This window comes from Copadichromis virginalis, linkage group LG11 (genome assembly GCF_057382275.1).
Source record: "Copadichromis virginalis isolate Kocher_CV1m ecotype Utaka linkage group LG11, C_Virginalis_male_GT1.1, whole genome shotgun sequence".
In the NCBI taxonomy this organism is placed as follows: domain Eukaryota; kingdom Metazoa; phylum Chordata; class Actinopteri; order Cichliformes; family Cichlidae; genus Copadichromis; species Copadichromis virginalis.
This window is the reverse complement of record NC_140628.1, coordinates 26,927,441-26,948,296: the sequence shown is the minus strand read 5'-3', so window position 1 is coordinate 26,948,296 and position 20,856 is coordinate 26,927,441. Positions and strand designations below refer to the sequence as shown.

The following is a 20,856-nucleotide window of genomic DNA, read 5'->3' as shown; positions in this document are numbered from 1 at the left end:
AAATTTAACATCCACTCAAAAGGTCAGGGAAAACTTGTGATGCATTCATGTAATGCTGGGAGAAAGCAGAGAACACCTTTTATCCAAGGTTGTCAGCTTGCATTGCAATCTTGTAGTCAGACCAGTTAGACAACTTTAATTAGCCATTTTTGCTGTTACAGAGTTAAGCCCTTTCAAAAGAGGTTGAACTCGCTGTATTATTTTTTATTTTATTTCTAATGCAAATCCCAGATGATGTGCATTTGCAGCCATTTAGCAAGGATATTGTTAATGTCAGTGATACCTGAAACTTCAGACTTGTAATTACAAGCGAGAAGCTGACGTGAACAGTTTTTCACACTCAGCTGCTCATAATTACCGTTTAAATAACCAGATAATTGGGGCATGTCTGAAACTGCTCTCACTTCTTAAAATCTGAAATGTCAAAGTGGCCAATAACAGGAGAGACTAAACAACATGTGACTGTTTCACAAGGAACTAATTGCTGACATTACCTCTTAGTACTGAGTGGGTGTTTTGTTTTTTTTAAACATACAGAAGATGACAATACGCAGTGTGGTTCAGTGCTGCTGGAAGCAGTTTACTAACACATTAATTGCTCTAATCTAATATGGCTGCATGAGCACAGTAGTATTCATTTCTCACCAATGACATCATCATCTCCCTCCTCCTCACAGATGACCATGCGCTCCTCATCACTGGTCATGTCCTCGCTGACCCCACGCTGAGACTGTGCCAAAGGAGGGGCATGGCTCGAGAACTGATTGCCACCATCCCCACACATCTGAGACAAAAGACATATTAGGATGACCTTCTTGTTGTAACCTTATTTGGGTTTGATGTAGCAATGTGTTAAATGTGTTCAAGATGCCAGTCTGGGACTGAAAATGCACCATCCTACTGCCAAAACAGTTTTTTCATGTTTGTGGAAAGCAAAAGTAGAAAACATCTTCTATTGCTGGGAATACAAAATGAATTCACAAAACACATCTTTAAATTTCTGACTGCACTGGTAGCAGTAATGGCTGCCTTTCATTTATTCTTTAAAAAGAAAATACTAAGCTTCAACATTCAATATTCAACGTTCTCAGTTGATGAGCTGTTCTCCTCTCTCACCTGTGCCAGTTCTGCAAGGGCTTGCGTATTACCCCTGTCACTCCGCTCCAGGCTGTGCACAGCACTTTGGGAGAAGGCTCTGGGGCGAGTAAGCTGGCTCGCATGGCCCTCTCCTGTAGTCCTCTCGGACACGCCCACCAGTCCTGGACTGACACCCTTCAGCTCGACAGAATGGGGCTCTATCCCAAGGCAAAAATATCACTGATAAGGACTTGAAGAATAACGGGCATATGAGAATCTCTGTAAATGTATGCTGCATATTGACCAACCTGTGGATTCAGACATGCTCCTCTCTCTGATGTCTTTGCTCCCTGGTACCCCACGACCTTCAGAGCTGGACTTCTTTCTGTCTTTATTGCACCACTTCCAGTCTGGGTGGGCCTTGAAGTGGGCCTCTTTGACCTGAGACCAAGAGAAGGGACAGGTATGCATCTAAACTGATATACGACTGAACCATTTTTCTAAAATTATGTACATCTTTCTGTATGTATCTGGATACCTGGAAAGCCAAATCATGGTACTTCTGTTTCTCTTTAGGTCCTAGAGCGTACCACCATTCCCCAAGAATCTTGCTGACTGTCCTGTTGTCCTGGTTCGGGTGACGCTGGTGAACCAATGCTCGATGGCGCTTGCTGAAAATCATAAATGCATTCATTGGTCGCCTGATGTGGTCCTTCTCCCTCTGAAAGAGTGAGCAAGAAAAACAGTCAGATATTACGTGACATATCTTAATTAAGGACACACTGAGAATTGTGTTTTTGTGGATGCAGTGAATAAAAAATAAAAAAAGACAAACACCACCTTTCCAGGGCTGCTCTTGTCTCCATCTTTGGGCAGTGCACTGAGCGACTGAGTACGTCTCTTTCCTGGTGATGTAGAGAGAGGCTGCTCTTGTACGACTCCTGGAAGGAAGCTAAAGGAGACAGAAAAACATCTCTGGGTCTATAATCTTTAATTTTCCATACCCGCATGGAGGCTGGCCCATTAGCACTTCTTCTCTTTCCATCTCTAATATTTAAAAACCCGGTAATTTTCTACTTAACATCAGGTATTATTTACCTTAAGGCTGCGAGTCTATGAGATGTAGACACTGAGCACAAGTAGTTCATCTCCCATGAGATACAGCAGCAGATTCAGCAGATAGCTAATCCATTTCAATGTCTGACAGCCTGGCCACTGCCTTTCATATAGTGATAGAAACCAGAGATGGAATGCTTTTGTTCCCATCTGCTTTGTTCTGGCATTGAGCTCTTCTGCCCAAATTAGCGCAAGGATACAGAAAATATCACACTCCCTTACTGTATGTGTGGGTACACAGCACCACACAGAAAATTACTGTGAAAGCTGGCTTGGACAAATACATAACCACTTTAACAGATAAAACATGAGGGTTTGTGCTACCTCTATTTCTCTGTGTTCTTTTAGCCTGACAGATTTACCCACAAAATCCCAATACAGTGAAAAGAAAGAAAGAAAGAAAGAAAGAAAGAAAGAAAGAAAGAAAGAAAGCAAGCTGCTCTTACGGGTCATCCACATCACTCTCAGTTTCACTGTCAGGCCTCTCCCTCTCTGTATCTCCTTTCTCTTTCTCTGGAGGCGGCTCATCTGAAGCAGGGGGAGGCCTTGATGGGGGACCTCTCTCTACAGTGGGAGGTGCCTCTGCAGGCTCCTGTGGCAGCGCTGCCACCCCCTGACACTCTGAGGAAAAACAACAAATTATTCAGGGCAAAGAAAGCAGTAAATGCTGCTGAAGTTTCAAAGGAAAATAACCCGAAACTGGTGACAACACCTTTCCCCCCCCCCCTCCTTACAGCTTCTAGGTCAGTCTTAATATAAACATTACCCGTCTTCAGACTGGCTGCTTGAGGGTGGTTGACTGGGTGCTGGCCCTCTCCTGGCTGAGAAGTAGCATCTGATTGGGTAGGTGCCAGAAAGGGGACCAATGAATGCCAAGGGAAGACTGGCACTGACCGGGGCTCTACATTGGTCCACACTGCAGAAGATAAAAGGAATTCAGATTAATTTACCTGATAAATTCACAATATGAGGCCTTGCCTTGAATTCAGATTCAAAACAATCTGTCATTCGTACTAACAAATCAAGAAACAGCTTACTTATTTAGAGGAGTCACTGTAACACTTACACAACAGTCGCATTCCTACTCAATGACCAATTAGTTTACAATGTGATCAAGCACAAATGTTATATTATTTTGGATGGAAAAACAACAAAAAATACTAAAAATCAGACAGACAACAACAGAGTACTTCTTGCAGTAGTACTTTGGCCACAGTAGCATCTTGCATTTTAGCCATCTAACCACAGGCTGGATAACATCTGGGATAATAGGTAAAGGTCGGTGGTTACATGGCAGAATAAGAAAGAACCAGTGCTTTGAAAGCTACCAGTAATATCAGTACTGCCACAGTAACAGATCAGACCTCCATCCACTAAACTGGTTAAATCATTCCAAAAACTGCAGATGTACAAAAGGACTCTCTGTTCCCAATAACAGGCTGAATGGAGAACAGAAGCCATTACCAAATGTCATAAATAAGACAAATGCTGTATAACTCACTATTTCCTTTACAGAAAGAAAGAAAGAAAGAAAGAAAGAAAGAAAGAAAGAAAGAAAGAAAGAAAGAAAGAAAGAAAGAAAGAAAGAAAGAAAGAAAGAAAGAAAAACTCTAGATAAAAATGCTTCATACATTAACAAAAACACTCAGAAAGGCATTACACTGTGTACCTGCATTACACTTCAGGTAAACAATAAGATATGGACTAACCAAACATGCTTAATCCTTGGCGAAGATACTGAGGATTCTCTGATGAGAACATTGTTGAAAGAAATCCTTGATGTTTTCAAAAGAAAAAATCTTTTTTTAAAAACGTAATGATAATGAGTCCTTTTAAAATCTTTCTTCTATAACATGTAGATATCCAGGTAAGAGAACATGTTTACTCCAAAAATCTGGGAAGCTCATAGTGTGTATGGATCCCTTTCATCCCTACAGGTTGCAGCCATCATTCAGAAGAATAACTGCATCACTTCCCGACATGATGAGGTCTTCAAGAGGTATCCTTATTTATTTATTTTTAACCTAACTAAAATACGAGATAAGAGTCCATATATCCGTATCGCAGTATGCCGCAATCTAATAACGCACACGGAACAAACATCAGTGGACAGGGTGTACTGTAAACGATTCGTAAGAAAAAACTAAATAATGTTACATTTGTGCGAATGTAGCGGTGTACAGACGAGCCACTGAAAAAAGACGATTATGATCGAAGGCAGGGTTCCGCCTCCCTTTGGTCTAATTACCCCCGATGCCCTCTCTCCCTGTTTGTTTACATTACTACAGCAGCCCGGGCATGAAGGGGTTAACAAGGCCTCGAGCCCATCCACGGCCTGGATTGATACAGCCACCCGGAAACTACGCAGTCCTTCTGGGCCATGTCAAAACGTGCTCTGCGCTACTACACGGTTTTGGGCAGGTACTGAGAAGCACATGAAGTCCCGGACTCGCACAGCTACAGAGCGCCGTATCGATCAGGGTAAAACAGCGCTCCAACAAGCAAAGTGGGCTGATCACAGCTCAAGTGATTCTTCTATTTCCAACTACTGTGAATCTGCTTAATGTCCAAGTGTTCGCCGTTTCCCTCAACACCGACTTTCAACACTTGCTGATTCGGGCATTTTAAAAGAAAAAGGGGGGGGGGGGGGGTAAAGAAATCACGGCAAATTTAGCTGCCTCTTGCAATAACCGGAGCCTCAAGTGCACCGCTCCAAATTGGACCAACCTCTCGGGAACGCCCCTGGTCGTGCACCCGCCGCACAGACACGGGCAAAAGAAACGCAATTATTTTCATGTCGCAACTATAAAATCCTATTTTCAAATGTACTGACATCAAATATAACACTGTCTGTTAAGTGCATTACTCCGAAACTTGTTTCTCTGATATATGCCCCCCACCCCCCTCGGGATTACGATATCCACCTGTTTTAACCAGGCAATTCAGTTAACACCTATAAAAGAAACACCGAACTAGTTGTATTTGTTCCCACTCATAAGAAGACATCGTTACCGTAAATCTGGTGCATTCATCCATCACCCTGCGCTCACAATCCCGCTATCCATCAGTTTGATTACCGAGAAAACCACCTGTACTGTCTCCGATTTAGCAGTTCCTATCCTGCCTGACGAATCTGGCCACAAACCTGACGTTAGCTAGCAACTGATGAGACTACAACACAGCGATGAAAGCAACCACGGTGAGGACTCCTGGCTCAAGTCAGCGAGGAGAAAAGGAAGGAGGGGAGGGGGGTGAGATGAATCGCAGTTGCTGTTGTATTTTTCTTACTCCTCCTCGATCAAGCTTTCGAGGCAGCAAAAGAGTGACCGGTTGTAGATGCCCCCCCCCCCCCCAGTACAGGACCAGAACACGGCGGGGGGTGGTGGAAGGAGGTGGGGGCTTTAAACCCCGCGACGCTGGGTGATAGCCGTTTGAGAGGTCGGTCTGTCTGCAGCAGGTTAGCTAGCCACTTCGTGCGGACGACATCGGCGCGCACACCGTCCAGTCCGCTGACTACTTGCTGTTACTCGTGTTGTTTTGGCCCAGAAAAGTCCTTGTATCACATCTCCACACCTCCCAGCCCGAGTTTACTCCCTTATTTTTGCCTCATTCGCTCTCTCTCGCGCGTAAGCCTTGGCCCTTTCTTTCTCTTTCCCTCCTCTTCCTCTTGTTGTAAACTAGGCTGCTTGCCCCCCCCCCCCACACACACCTCCTGTACTCGTACCCCTCCCCTTCTCGTCCTGTCAACCTCGCCCAGCCTTGTCCCGCCCCCCCTGGGCGAATACTATTCGGCTATTCGCCCTGGCGTCGAACCGTCATCTACCCGCCGCGCACGCTGATTGGCGGAAGGGTGCGCTGGAATGCCAGTCATATGCAAATTACACCCGGCGTTACAACTATAACCTCTTCTCCCTCTAATCTCGAAGCTTCTTTAAAATACTCAATAATAGTTAATAAATATTTTCACTGTATCGATATGGGAACACGAGCTGGAGTCCGTGTAAGGCCTCAAAAGTGAGTATTTTTGTGCTTCTTTCTTTCATTGGTGGAGGAGTCGTAGTAAACCTTGAGTGGTGGGTGAAAGCGCGTATCAAACGCCGACACTCAGATGTAGGCCAACCGATAGCTTAACAGAATTTAGAGAAGCTCCGCCCCCTTGCTAATGCTCGGCTCCAGTTTTAATACACAAAAAGACCACACATGCAGGGAGGCGCTAGTGTGCTATCTGCGCTTTACCTGTCACGCTGCTTCGGTCTCTCTAGGGAATCTGCACAGGGGGTGGACTCTGATGAGGACTTTGGGGTCAAGATTGCAATGCATACCCTCACCCAATAAACCTAGATAAGCATGCAGGGTCATTACAAGTTAGAAATATAAATCATTCGAAAAAGGAATTTGAAATACATATAACCATTTTCTGGTGATGCTACACGTTTGCTTTCAGAAACACAGCCAAGAGCCACGAGGCAAGTGGTGCAATTTTCCCCAATAAAAAGCTCTTCAAATATTTTCCATCTCTTCATCATGCAAATGTGCCTCCTCCAAGACAGAATTAAAAATGTTCTGATGCAACACTCACAGGGACAAGGAGGAAAAGTGAAAGAAAAGAAGAAGAGAATTGAAAACAGGAGAGCAGGACTGGTTAGAAAGAGAGGAAAAAATGGGTGGAACAGACTAACATTGGAGAGGACCAGAGGGTAAAAATAGACTGAGAGTCATTTTCAGCAGGAGAGCCAGAGAGAGAGAGGGGGGGGGGGAGGTATGGGGGGTGGAGAGAAAACAACTTGTGAAAACAGAACTTCTTTCAAAAGGAGGAAGGGTGTGAGAGGCCTGAGATGGGGCAGACAAAGGGGAAGCATTTAAATAGATTTTATAGACATTATACTGATGAGACAGATAGAAAGAGGATGGGTATTTGTGATGTGGGTTCTCACTGAGGCAAGAACTGCTTCTCAGCCTTTTTAATGGTTCCATAAGACAAATACAATACTGGGAGGGACTGAATTTATCACCAGCAGCCAGTCAGCACATCGGGAGCTTGAGACCTGACCAATAAGGCTGAGAGACACACTGGCAGCAGCTGCCCTTAGTAGTAAAAAAGTTAACCCTCTAAGTCCTGGGTTACACTTCTATAAGAGTATTTGGAAATGTTTGCAACTCAAGGGTATTGAGGACATTTCCTTACTTTTAGTCTTTCGTCACATCTGAAAAGCACAACTTGTTTGACGAGTATTTTATGGACACATTTATTTAGAATCAGAGTGTCTACATCAGCGGTCCCCAACCTTTTTTGCGCCACGGACCGGTTTATGCCCGACAATATTTTCACGGACCGGCCTTTAAGGTGTCGCGGATAAATACAACAAAATAAAACTAGTACTGGTACCGAAAAAGAAGATTTATTCATAACACACGTGAAAAGACCCAGGAAAACCGAGTTAACGATAAAAACAATAACAAAATAACGCTGAAAACCGATAAAAACCCTGAAAACCATACATTTCACACCTGAGCCTCTACCCTCGCGGCCCGGTACCAAACGACTCATGGACCGGTACCGGTCCGAGGCCCGGGGACCGCTGGTCTACATGACCAAATCAACTATTTCTGTAAAGTCTTGGGCTTGTATTATAATACCTATCCCTGGGGCACACGTCCAATATAATAATCTTTAAAAACACTAGAAATTACATAGAAAAACTAACAAAAACTGAACTAAAACTAAGCAGTAAAAACTAAACTGAAACAAGCAAAACCACTTTGGAAACTAACTGAAACTGACCTGAATTCAAAACATTCAGAATGAAACATAAATAAAATGTAATTGGAAAATACAAAACTTTAATCACTGACACAGACTAAGAGACTAAAGCTTATCAACTGCACTGCACTCTCAACAAGTCAATCAAGCAAACATGGTGTGTTAAGGAGGGGATGCTGGACAGCTTGGCTCAGAGAATGAAAAGGAAAAAAGAGTGAAAGAGGGTTAGGGGTGGAGATGAAAGATTGCTGTGGCTGTTCAGTGGTTGCAACCCTGGGTAAACATAACTGGAACTGCAACTGACCAATTATTCAGAGCGGAATAATGGGTTTTTCCTTTATCCTGGTCTGAGTACGGCACAATTCCAGTTCACTTAGTGTTGTAATAATACTGCACATGTATTTGCACAAAAGTAGATTAACGGTTTCTGGCCGTCATACCTTTTTAGAGCAAAAGATGTGCAGATAAGAAAATCAGTTGATCGCGTGCACAAGAAGCTGCATATGCAAGGGAGGCGAAATCAACACGGTGGGAAACCACAGAATTTTAGCACTTAGTCACATAAAACAAGAGATAAGTGGTGCAGACTGGTAAGACTAAGATAGAAGGTGTGAAGACAAACAGTAAAAGAGAAATTCCCCTAAAGCTTGGCTTCACCATCTCTCCCTGCTGCTGTGCTGGCGGTGCAGTATCTGTGTAGGTGTTCAGCAGCTTTCATGTGCTGTCTCTTCTCACAGACATCATGCTTTTCATGTGCATATGTGTGCATGCCTTTACCCCCCAATTACATCTGTCAAACGCCTCGTGACATCACACGAGAAACTTTTCCTCCTCCTCCTCCTCCTCGTCTTTACCTACACTGGCACTGTGCAGGCGGAGCACCGCCTTCGCTCCTTCTTCCCATCCCATCTCTCTCATCCCTTAATTCATCTTCCACCCCTGTCCTCTGTCTCTCCCTCCCACAACCCACCATTTTGCTCCGTCCAATTATAACTCGATCCACCAGTCTTTTGCAGTTACCATGGCAACAGCTATGTTGGGCACAGGTTCTCCATGTCGCCCGCGGTCACAACTCTACTACTGACCATCACCACCTATTGCATTAAAATAAACCAATCGCTGTTATGTGGCATACGGATACCAGGAGGGACGGCTCTGTGGGGGCTTTCTTAAGATGCTTGATTCGCTCCTCATTTTGTTCCAGTTTCATTGAAAGTTAGACAAAAAAAAAAAAAAAAAAACTGTGACTACAGATTATGTTCAGTGATTACTTTGATGAATGACACACATTAGGGAATTGAATAGAATCAATGCAAAAGGCTCTACAAGACTCATTAACACTGCTACCAACATCAAATGATGAGCAGCAGGAAAAATATGTGAAACACGAAGTTAAGACCCAGATCCCTCCATCAACCGAGTGAGGGAACTTGTAATGTATGTGTCTGACCATCTGGGGGCACTACTAGCCTGCAGATAAATGGCTAACAAACCAGAAAGCAAGTGCATAGACTGTGGAAGTAGAGATGCAAAGGGAAAGGAGAGGAGGAGAGTGGGATGAAGGACAGAGAAGAAATTGTGAAGGAAACTACAAACTCGTTGTAAACTTTGTCATATGAGGAGCACCTGAAAAGAATAATGAATGTGGGTTTGACAGAAACCTTAAAGAAGCAGTAACAAATCTCAATATCGCTCTAACTTTACATGCATTCAAAGTCTTGGAGCCACCTCAGACTACAAACTCCCAGTGCACCAATGCATTTTGAGAATCTCCCCAAAGTCCATCAGGAAACAGGATTATGACTGCACATGACTTTTGTGGTAAGTCTTGAGGGCTTCACATTTGCTTTGGTGCCAGTCTAGATGGGCTGCGTGATCCAGATGTGGTTGTTGCCATGGCCAGGGAGGATATGCAGGGCTTTAAGCGTTACGTAAAGCAGGGACGGGAGGGAGTGGGGATGTTATTCCCGGGTATCCGTATCCGGGTAGACCAGGATGAAGAGAGCGAAGTGTAAAAGGAGGGGAAGCGAAGCCACTGCAATGCGATGGAGCAAAGGGTTAAAAAAAAAGTCTCATAATTGTTTAGAAAAAAAATCAAAAATGAGATAGACGAAGGCGGGCGAACGTCAAAAAGATGCATCGAAGTGCAGAACAGCAGTGCAAAAAAGTGTATTCACGTGTTCTTAAGGGAGTGTGACATGTTTACTCCATGTTGCACAAACTGCGTGTGCATGTGACACTGAGACAAAGAATTATGAAGATTTGGTAAAAATGCTGAGGAATAATGACATATAAATAATATTCAAATATAAATCTAATAATTAAAGGTGCTCTTTAAGAAAACGTTCATGCTTACAATGAGTCTGCACAGAGAGGTAGTTTCACTACATGGTCGTATAGAGAAGAGAGGAACTAGTGATCTGGACACAAGAGAACAAATACACAAAAAACCCACCATAAACATCTTCTTCACCGACTTCAGAGCTGAACTGATGAAAGTCGTCACTAAAGAAGGCTACAACTTTCATTAAATATAAAAAGTCACGTATTTTCTGCTGATTTTAAGACAACTTTCAAAATTACAGACAACAGCAGAAGATGAAGAAGCAGCTGCTGCTATATTCTGAGAGCATTTCTTTACACCTAGGGAACAATATGGAGGGCTTTATTTTCATAGTTTATTATGCAGTGGTTTTACTGGTCTGGCACACTTGAGATCAGATTAGTCTGTATGTGGCCCATAAAATAAAATGAGTTTTACACGCCTGAATTAAAGGAAACCCCCTCCAGCTATCCTAGATTGTTTCCATTTTCTGAGAATGTTGACTAAAGATGCCCGAGATGTAAGAAAGAAGGAGCCGTTAGTAACACGTTAGAGAGTAAAAACATGTGAGCCTGCTGAAGTTCTTCTTCTCTCAGAGAAAAGGGACACAAGCACACGTGCCACACACACACACACACACACACACACACACACACACACACACACACACACACACACACACACACACACACACACAGAAAAAGGGGGGGACTGCCTTTTCTATTTGTGAATATTCTGTGTTATGTACAAGCTACATCAGTGTGATGTTTGCTTTGTTGCCATGGCAACAGACATTTAGTGCTCACACATCATATCCGGTACCCAGTGATTGACACTTTGTTAGTCTGTCTCATAGATGTGCGCACACACAGACACACTGCATGTAATACACATGTGACACCATTTTAAAAAAAAGGAGAAGAAGAAGAAGGCGGCTCTTGTCCTTTACCTTTTCAGACGGTTTGTTTAATAGCTTTTTGTTGTTGTTGTTGTTTTTATGTTGCAGGAAGTTACAGGGGTGCTTAAAAAGACACGACAATGTAAAGCCTCATTAGCACCTCATAGATGGTGAAACACACACACATACACACGCACACACACAGGGAACATATGCAGCTTCGTCTTAAAAAGTACATCACAGTGTCAGCTTACCCGCGGCAGGGCGTTGCTGTGTTATTTCAGAGTGAATTAATGAAAACACAACCTACCGATGCGTGTGTGCAGGATTATACTGCAGAGAAGACAGGACTGATTACCAATAAAGTAATTGCATGTATTGTCCCTTTGATCTTTTCTATTTTTACACACTAACTATACACTTGAGTAAATTATCTAAGGGATGCTAGATTTGATATTATTTAATAGTAGCGGCAGCTTAAGTATCAGGTTTTTCACACACTGTAAAAAAGTAATGTAAAAGTATTTTACTGTGTATTTTACAGTTTTGTACTGTTCTTCTAGAATATCATTAAATTCACATAAATAGACAGTGATTTTACATTTCAAATGTAAGTTAATGTAAAATCACTGTAAATGTAATAAAACATAACTTTCTTGTTTTTTAAATGTATTTGTCTGTACATATGTATATTTAGATTGTTAAAATACATTCACAAATGTATCATAATCTCACAACTAGTTGTCCGTTATTTGAAGATTGAACTGTTAAATTCAAATGTAATGCTATGGAAAAATATATAAAATGATTCTTATAAACTGTTTTTACATCAAATAATTATTATTATTATTGTTGTTTAGGACGATCGTGGCTCAAGAGTTGGCAGTTCGCCTTGTAATCAGAAGGTTGCCGGTTCGAGCCCTGGCTCGGACACTCTCGGTCCTTGTGTCCTTGGGCAAGACACTTCACCTACCACCTACTGGTGATGGCCAGAGGGGAATTATAAAGTGGAATTTGAGGGTCTCAAAAAGCGCTATATGAATGCAATCCATTACTATTTAAACCAACTGTTAACTGTATATTTCTGTACATTTAAGTATTATTATTCATATTGCCGCATTCATTGACCTTGTTTATAGGTAATTTCATTGTTTAATCATATTAAAATGTTCCTAATTTAATGCTTAAAAGCACTTGAAAAAGGCAAAATCCCATGTAAAATTAGGGCAACAAACTGTATTGTCATTACTGAAAATAACCGTATTTTCATGAGAAAGTTATTTTCTGTTATTTTCTGGTATTATTTTGGCGCCCCAGCTGCCGGAATGTTACTGTTTTTTTAGGATTTTTTTTTTTTTTACGGTGCAGAATTTTAGTTCAGTCCTAATCAATCTAAAGTTTTTTTAATCTTCTGTAGCTTTTAACATATTATTTTCTTTTAATGGCCTAAAACATTTCAGGGCGTGAAACAGTTGTAACATGTTGTCACTGCTGAGTTAGTAACCCATCTATGAGAATTTCGATAAGGATGAGGATTTCAGTGAGGATGTTTCCGCCACCTTATTAACAGGTGTGAGTATGGTTTGCTATAAATACAAGCTAATTTATAACAATACTGATACTCCACATCATTGCTAATACTATCACCCAAATACTCACATACTTATCATGCTAATATAGTAGAAGCTGAAGAGTGTCAACATTATTTTTTTTCAAAGGGTTTAGAGTGCCTGTTAGCGTTTGTGAAACAATTCCCCATGACTCCAAAACAGGAAAATTATCCGACACCTTTTTAATAATAACAAATTCACAAAACAATATTTAAAATTATCTGAAAAACTCCACCAACTGCTCGTATTCTCCAAGCTGATGAGAATACACTAACACCTACATGTACTTGCAAATTATAAACACGCAAAACGTGTGATCGCGTGCACACACACACACACACACACACACACACACACACACACACACACACACACACACACACACACACACATAAACGCGCACCTTTTTTCCCTGTTGTATTTCACACTCTCCTACGGCCATATGCAAAAGCTCACACACCCTTTCTGACTCTACAGAAAACATCCTCGCGCGCACACAGCCGAGTGTGCGTGCACTCACACAAAGAGAGCCTATTCATTCATCCGGCGTCCCTTCAGCTGCAAAAAAGGGGATCTGAGGACGAACCGTACACTCAAAATGACAGCGCTCCCTTCCCTGTCCACTTCTCTGTCACACTCCTGAAGGTCTGAACAGTGGTGAGGGCAAGAGGCCCCGGTGAAGTGAATTACTCTTACTGATAGTACGTGTCCATATATAACACAACGGAAAAGTAAGCTTTTAGTTTCAACAGCTGATGAATAATGCTTTCTCATACACGTATGCACACACACGTACTCCATAATACTCCATAATATTCCCACACAACATACTGAAAATTACAGAGTATATCCTACACACATTAGAGTCGAGCCACCTCAGTACTCCTGTCCAAAAAAGCTGCTCGCACTTTGTTTCGCTATACTGTTACATGAGTCACTGTTAAACAAACAAGCGCATGGACATACACACAGCAAGAGCTAGTGGAAATAGTTTGTAGTGAGTTAGAATAACAGCTGCTGGGGTCAGGAAGTCAACATCACACGTGCACTTATAATAAGCACAATGGTCAGAGTTTTTCATAAAAATAAACAGGAGAAACAATTAGACAAAACATGCATTTCAGTTGAGCTTTTTTTAAAAAAAGGATTCTGCCGTCTTTACTGAGGCCTCCTTCATTCTCATTCTCTCTTTTTAAAAGACTAAATAAAAGACAAGTTGGGGGAAAGAGTCTATAACTGGCCTACATACTGCTCATCGAGCCCACATGCTCCATACCCGCTTTTAATTGTTAATGTCGTGTGCAGCTTGTGACAACATTTATTTCTCCCCGTTCTTTTGTATACCTTTTTAATCAAACAAATCAGTGCTGTTGTGCTGTATCCTGGCTTTAGCGAGGTATAACTTAAAGTTTCTGTCTATGACTGGGAATATAACACTTTCTGGTACAAACCACACTAATCCTGTATGACATAGAGTTTATTCCTTATAGACCTCACAAGAACAGCGAACCACATGTGTCCATGAGCTTCTTTTGCATTTTTCTAACATTAGCACACAGAAATTATTTTTGCCCTATTCGCATTTGCAAGCGAAATCCAAACCAAGAACAATTTAAATATTGTTTTTGCTAATTTCCCTATTCTCATAACAATGTCTGTGTGCAACATGCAATTATCATACAGCATGTAAAACACGCTAGAAAATACACCAAACTCCCTTTGCTTAGAGGTACCACAAAGGATCAGAGTTCATTACCTGCACTGAGTGCTGACTAGTGATTTTAGTGACCGTAGTGAATTTATAGTCATCAGCAGTGACTCCTGGAACAAGTCTAGTCCTGACCTGGTGTTTCATATGTGCTCGCTCCAGAGCTTACACGGATCATGTGACCAGCTTTAGCACTTAGTTTAGTGTTACCAGCAGAAGTGAGGATGGTGGACAGACAAATCGAGATAGCCATATGGGACAACAGCATGATGGCTAACAGGAGCTCCTTTCACTGGGCAGCAGCACACCCAGGTTGTGGCACGTCCATGTGAATCTAACCCTCTAATGCACCATGGCAGTCATCTGCTCTCAGATTATGAGAGTGGGACGTTATGATGTAAACCAGAAAAACATTATGCAGCATTGTTCAAAAGAAATATGATCGATTTATGGATGATTGTTCAGATGAACGAAATAGAAAAAATAGATTATATATGCATATACATATATATCGTACATATACAGGAAGAGACACATACAAAATACAAAGCTATTTCCTTTCAATTTACTATTAGAATTGACAGACGAATGTAATTTTGGAATTACAGATTTTAAATAAATGTATATTTCAATCAGTGTGTGTGTGTGTGTGTGAGAGAGAGAGAGAGAGAGAGAGAGAGAGAGAGAGAGAGAGAGAGAGAGAGAGAGAGAGAGAGAGAGAGAGAGAGAGAGAGAGAGAGAGAGAGAGCGTGTGTGTTTGCAGCAGTTTCAGCTGAATTCTAGATAATGCAAAAAAAATTCTATCATCACTTTTCACAAGATTTAGCTTCACATTCACTGCAAGTCTCATTTTCTGTGTGAAATAATTATTGGGTTCTGGTTGCAAAATGCTGGTTCAACGTCAGTATACAACACATCTCTGGCCATTCACAGCCGACACGTTTTCTGTGTGTGTCAGCAACTGATGCTACAGAATCACACAGATTAAAAAGAATACCTTTTAAAGAGTGAGAGAATTAGAAAAAAAAATAATTTTACTGAAAATGTGTAAACAAATTTAAACTAAATGGTGCTAATTATGCATTGAGAGTTCATCACAATACTAGGGTTGCAAGAAAAAAAAATCATACTAAGGTTGTTAAGTAAAATAAAACTATAGGATACTATTTTGTTAATTTTCTTACTGTAAATACAGAGAAGGAATTATATGAATCAAGCTGGAATAAAGTTTAACTCAAGTGATTTGTATTTAGAAAACCACAACATATCCTTTAAAGAAAGTCTAAACTCTTAACCTTTGAATTTTGAAACATGCAGAAAGTATAAAACAACATTTTTCAGTTTATTTTCACTGAATAATAATCTATAAATCTGTATCTTTATGATTGACTTGAACTTAAATGATAATATTAACATATTTAATCCGCATATCTCTTTTCCTCCTATTGTTGAAATAACTGCATTTTGCAGTTTATGTCTCTTTCCCTTACTTTTTCTTATTCCCTCACACACAAAATACACCCACACATCTGCGCCAATTCTCACCTGTGCCTGGACGTCCCATGATGATGTCCTTGCGTGGGACGGGGTGAAGACTTTCCGCTGGCAGGATCAGGGGCAGCAGAGCTGTGGGGGAAGGGTGACAGGGAACTGGCTGCTGGACCTCACCACCAAACCCTGCGCCCCTGTTCTCTTCTCGTTCCCCACAGCTGTCCGTGCTACTTGGAGCAGGAACTGTGATGGTTGTGCTGACAGTAACTGACAGGGCCTGCAGCGCAGTAGCAGGGGTGTCAGCGGTGGGCAAGGAGGAAGGTGTTGGGGACACGAGCACCAGAGTTTGGGCTGGGCTCCGTAAGAGGACAGTGCCATTAGGTACTGCGGCTGCAGCAGCGTTAATTGGGACAGGAACCTGGAGGCCAGAAACTGGCTGAGTAGTCAGGTGGGTTTGGGTGATGTCTTTAGACAAACTGTTTTCCTTCCCTCCCTCATTTCCAACACCACCTACTCCTCCTCCTCCTCTTCCCAGGGGACACTCTGTAAATTTTGCCAGTGGGACTTCGGGATTCCTCACAATAACAGGAGAGTCCCGCAAGGCCTGTTGGGAAACAGGGACCACACGACGAGGCCCTCCGTCAGTAGTGAGAGGAGAAGGAGGAGTTGGGGACACCAGAAGAGGAGGAGGGGAGACAGCAGTGGAAGAAGGGGGCCTGCTGGAGGAGGGAGTGGTCACTCCTCTGGGTCGGGAGAAGGTGGGAGTGTGTGTGCGGGAATGCAAAGCTGGCGTTTGGGGTGACAGCACTCTGAAAGAGCTGTTATGGTCGCCAGGATCCAGCTCTGTTTTGGGTGTGTAATCATGGTGATGTGAGGGCAGGGGTGGTGGAAGAGGTGCATCTGGCTTTCGCTTACTGGGGCTCATGGGGACTGTAAACGTAAGGTTACTCTGTAAGGTGGGTTGGACGCCTGAAGTGTGTCTCTCCCTTTCTCCTCCAGATGTGGATGATGCCTTACTGCCCCCTCCCCCTCCTCCCCCCGTGCCACTGGGCTGTCTGTGCCTCCGATGTTGCAGGACCGGGGATGCCGTAATCGGGGAGAAGTTGGCCGGCCTGAAACCGAACAGTGGAGAGGGCGAGGGAGAGGGGGCAGGGGAAAAGGGTGACTGGTTGGAGATGGGAGAAAAGGAGGGGGTGCCAGAGCGGGAGCTTCCTAATGACACCAGCATGGTGGCAGCCTCACACTCATCAAAGTCAAACCGTGACGACAGGTCATGAGGGAGGAGGGAGGGGAGGACCAGTCGGGGTCTGGAGTCTCCTCTGCTGCTGGCCTCACTGCTCTCTCTTGATGTGTCGTCCCACTCAAACTCACTGCTTGCTCTTCCCCGGAGGTCAGAAGGGGTGACTGTCCCTGAGCTGCTGCCTCCTCCTCCTCCCCTCTCTGCACCTGCAGCCTCCATCTCTTTGGTCCTCATGGACAGGTGTCTAGAGCAGTATCCTCGGCGCTGAGACTCCTTCATACAACCCTCCCTGGAGCACAGCCTCCTCCACTGCTTACCATTGAACTTCTTACGGATACCATTAGGTGTGCAGACAACATCACCCTTTTTGTATTTCTGCTGAGCCAATGAAAGGGGCGTCCTTGAGCGTGAGGAGGTAGAGGAGGACCCCCCACCAGAAGTAGGAGTAAGGGTCTGAGTAGGAGTGGTTTTGGATGGAGGTAGGTTTAAAGTGGTGTTGTTCATTTCAGACCCCAGTAAGGCTGGGGATGGAGTTGGCTGAGGACTAGCTACAGTGGAGAGGTGTGGGGGTCCCAAGCTTCTCACCACAGAGAGGTGGGGGGAGGAGGGAGGATAGCCGCTGGACTTGCAGAGGATGCTGTTGTGCTGAGAGGTTGCAGGATTTGTCTTATGACTAACGGTGTGTGTAAAACGAGACACCTCAACATCTTCTTCTGGTGTGTTTGGCTCTTTCTGTCTTTCTTGATCAGAGTAATTATCGCTGCATCTGTGACCTGTGCTGGTAACGGCACTAGAAGTCCCAGTGGAGGAATTTGTGGGTGGATGTACAGTTCCATAGTTATGTCCTCCTATGACCCCGCCATGTGAAAAACCATGACCCAGCCTTACTCCACCTCCCAACACTCCCATTCCAATACTCAGCTGGCAAACCTCTCTCTCGACCTCCATCTCCTCCCGCCGCTGTCTCTCTTCCCGTTCCCTCTCCCGCTCTCTCTCCTTTGCTCTCCCACCATCTAAATGTGAGACCTCCCAAGGAGGAGTGAGTAATCTCAGGCTCTGTCGGGACACCCACACAGCCTGGCTGCTTGTGCTCCTTTTCTCTTTCTCCTCTATTGCCCCTCCACCCAGAGTTTCTTTTTTTTCACTCAGGAGCACCTGGTAAGGAAATGAGACACCAGGGTGTGGGTCCACCTCAGTAACAATCCCCTCTCTGTACAACAGAGAATCTCCTTCCTCCCCACCAAACGGCACACACACTTGGGTCCCAACAGCTACAGGTGTCATGCCAGGTGGGGGGGCATCTAAAATAAAATCCACAGTGCTCTCAGTCCCTGACGACGTCATTGTACTTCCACTATGAAATGGATATTTTACAAGGGTCTCCTCTCCTTGGAGCTGAACTTCGACAGTACCCCCACACACCCTACGCACCACCCCTGGTCTAAAAATATGTGACGGGGGGCGTGAGTGTCCACTATTCGCAGCCTCACCACCGCTTGTGACACAGCGAGCCAGGACTCTCTGGTTCTTCATGCCTTTGGCCAGAGCTTCAGCTAGCCCCTCTGACAGATTGGGCTCTTTAGGGTGTGAGTTGTGTAGAGGAGCTGGGATGTGGTAGTTCTTCTGATGAAGACTTGGTCCTGATGCTTCCATCACATCCAGGTCAGCCGAGTGCTCACTAGCTGTATCCGTGGAGGAGGAGCGCACAGAGTTCGGGGCCCCCTCAGGCTCATTTTCCCCAGACTGGGACGCTTTTTCCTGGGAATCTGCTGTCCTGAGGGTTTTATCCTCCATGGAGACAAAATGGTTTGCTTCTGTAGCTTTACTGTCCACAGTTAGCACTGATGGCTGATTACCTGAGCAACTGTTACTTATGCTATTACTGCTATTGATAAAAGTAGTATGGCTCCCATCACAACTGTTACTGCTCATGTTATTAATACCACTTGTAGCGTTACTATTAGTACTACTGTTAGTGCTTTTATTAATGCTATTACTAACACTGTTACTAGTCTTGAAATGGTTATTGGGACTATTAACACTATCACTAACTTTGCTGTTGATATTGCAGTAACTGTTATTTACGAGAGCAGGGCTGGAGGTAGGAATGGTAGATGTAACACTTGCACTGTTGGCAAAGTGCTCATATGTGTATTTTTTTTTGGGTACACGAGCCTTAAACGTGGCTGTTTTCCTACTAGAAACTGAGCCTAAACTGGGGCTGTGACTGGTGGCTATAGAGGGTGTAGCTGTGGTGAGTGGCGCTGGGGCAGAGGTAGGAAATGCTACAGAATCAGCGGGCATAGTACTGTTTCCATTTGTGCCCGCTATCTTCTCCTTTTCTGTCTTTTCTTCTGCTTGCTTTCCACCATTCTCAGCTGACTCCACAGGTTTCCTCAGTTCAGTAGGCTCCTCCCTCATGGGGGTATTGCTATTTGTGATTGGTTCCTTGTCAGAGTTGGGTTGGCCGTGTTTGCGTTTGGAAGGGGTGCTTTGTGTGGTTTTGACAAGAGTCTCCCTCTTGACTCTTCTGGGGTCCTTTTCTTGGGGAGGCTGAGAGCCCCCTCTCCTCCTCCCCCCTCTGCCTCTAGTTAACGGGGGAGAACGCCCTCTGTGTTTCTTTAATGGCCTCATCTTTTCTTCACTGCTCACCAAGTCCTGCAGATTGCACGGCGTTTCCTTTTTTTTCTACTTCCAAAGCACTCCTTGTTTTCCGACACTTTTTCTTTTGCCCGTTTTTTCTGTTCCCTCTGTACTGGAATCTGAAAAGAAAAAAAGAGGTGCAGAAGACAAGTGGTCATTTATTATATTCATAACCAAGAAGTGCAGAGAACAAAAATGACGATTAAGAGTATGTTGGCTATCACATTGGCTCAATATCTGAAGTCTGTTCACTCTCCTAGTTTATGCCTGATTCGAGATAAACTACATAAACAACAAGGACAAAAGTACTTAATCTTAATCTGGAATCAGATTTTCCTGCTACCACAGGTGTATAAACTCAAAAAGATGGGCACTGTAACCGGTCAGCTCATGAAATTTCTTCCACGTAGATAATTTGACATTAAATGTTAGGTGGTATTCTTGCAAAGGTACAGAGCAGGGTTGGCAAGTACATTGTGCGTAAAAGTCGCCAACACTGCGCTGACTCGATGACAGCAAGGCTTTCAAAAAAACGTAAAAATCAAGAAGTGCAGGACCGGCTGAAATGACATCAACGTGACGTCACTTTTGTGGTCCAGCTCTGTTTGCGAGGGCAACAACGTCGAGCATTAATGGGCCCTGATGTGTAGGCGTACTTTGGTCCATAAAGTGTACGTGTATAAACGAGAGTTTAAGGATGCACTGTTTTCTAAAACTGTGGGCCGATACCAAAGATTTAGATAACAGTTTGTATGGCAGCCGATAAAAATATTTGTCTTCTTTTTGTGTATTGTGTTTTTGATATTTATTACCTCAAAAAAGGAACAAAGGCATTTTAATTATAAATAAATAGCTGCTTATCATCATATTATCTTTGAACATTTATTCAACAGAATACAGATGTGACAAGTGAGCTCAGTGACACAACATCGGCCACTGACATCGGTAAATGTCATCTTTTTGCCGATACAGCGTTAGTTATTTTAGGA

The 20,856-nt window shown here is 43.4% G+C and overlaps 1 protein-coding gene across 5 annotated transcripts in view; it reads right to left on the bottom strand.

Moving 5' to 3' along the window:
* Positions 1-20,856, bottom strand: part of cicb (capicua transcriptional repressor b) — a 43,969-nt gene that overhangs the window by 17,083 nt on the left and 6,030 nt on the right. For all 5 annotated transcript variants that reach the window (XM_085471746.1, XM_085471747.1, XM_085471744.1 and 2 more), the window contains exons 2-9: positions 16,039-19,986; positions 2,960-3,109; positions 2,640-2,814; positions 1,918-2,029; positions 1,616-1,798; positions 1,386-1,518; positions 1,117-1,295; positions 646-784 (exon numbers count right to left, since the gene is read on the bottom strand). In XM_085471746.1, coding sequence (XP_085327872.1) covers positions 646-784; positions 1,117-1,295; positions 1,386-1,518; positions 1,616-1,798; positions 1,918-2,029; positions 2,640-2,814; positions 2,960-3,109; positions 16,039-19,858 — 4,891 coding nt within the window. In that variant the 5' untranslated portion in view covers positions 19,859-19,986. The remainder of the gene's footprint in view (positions 1-645; positions 785-1,116; positions 1,296-1,385; positions 1,519-1,615; positions 1,799-1,917; positions 2,030-2,639; positions 2,815-2,959; positions 3,110-16,038; positions 19,987-20,856) is intronic.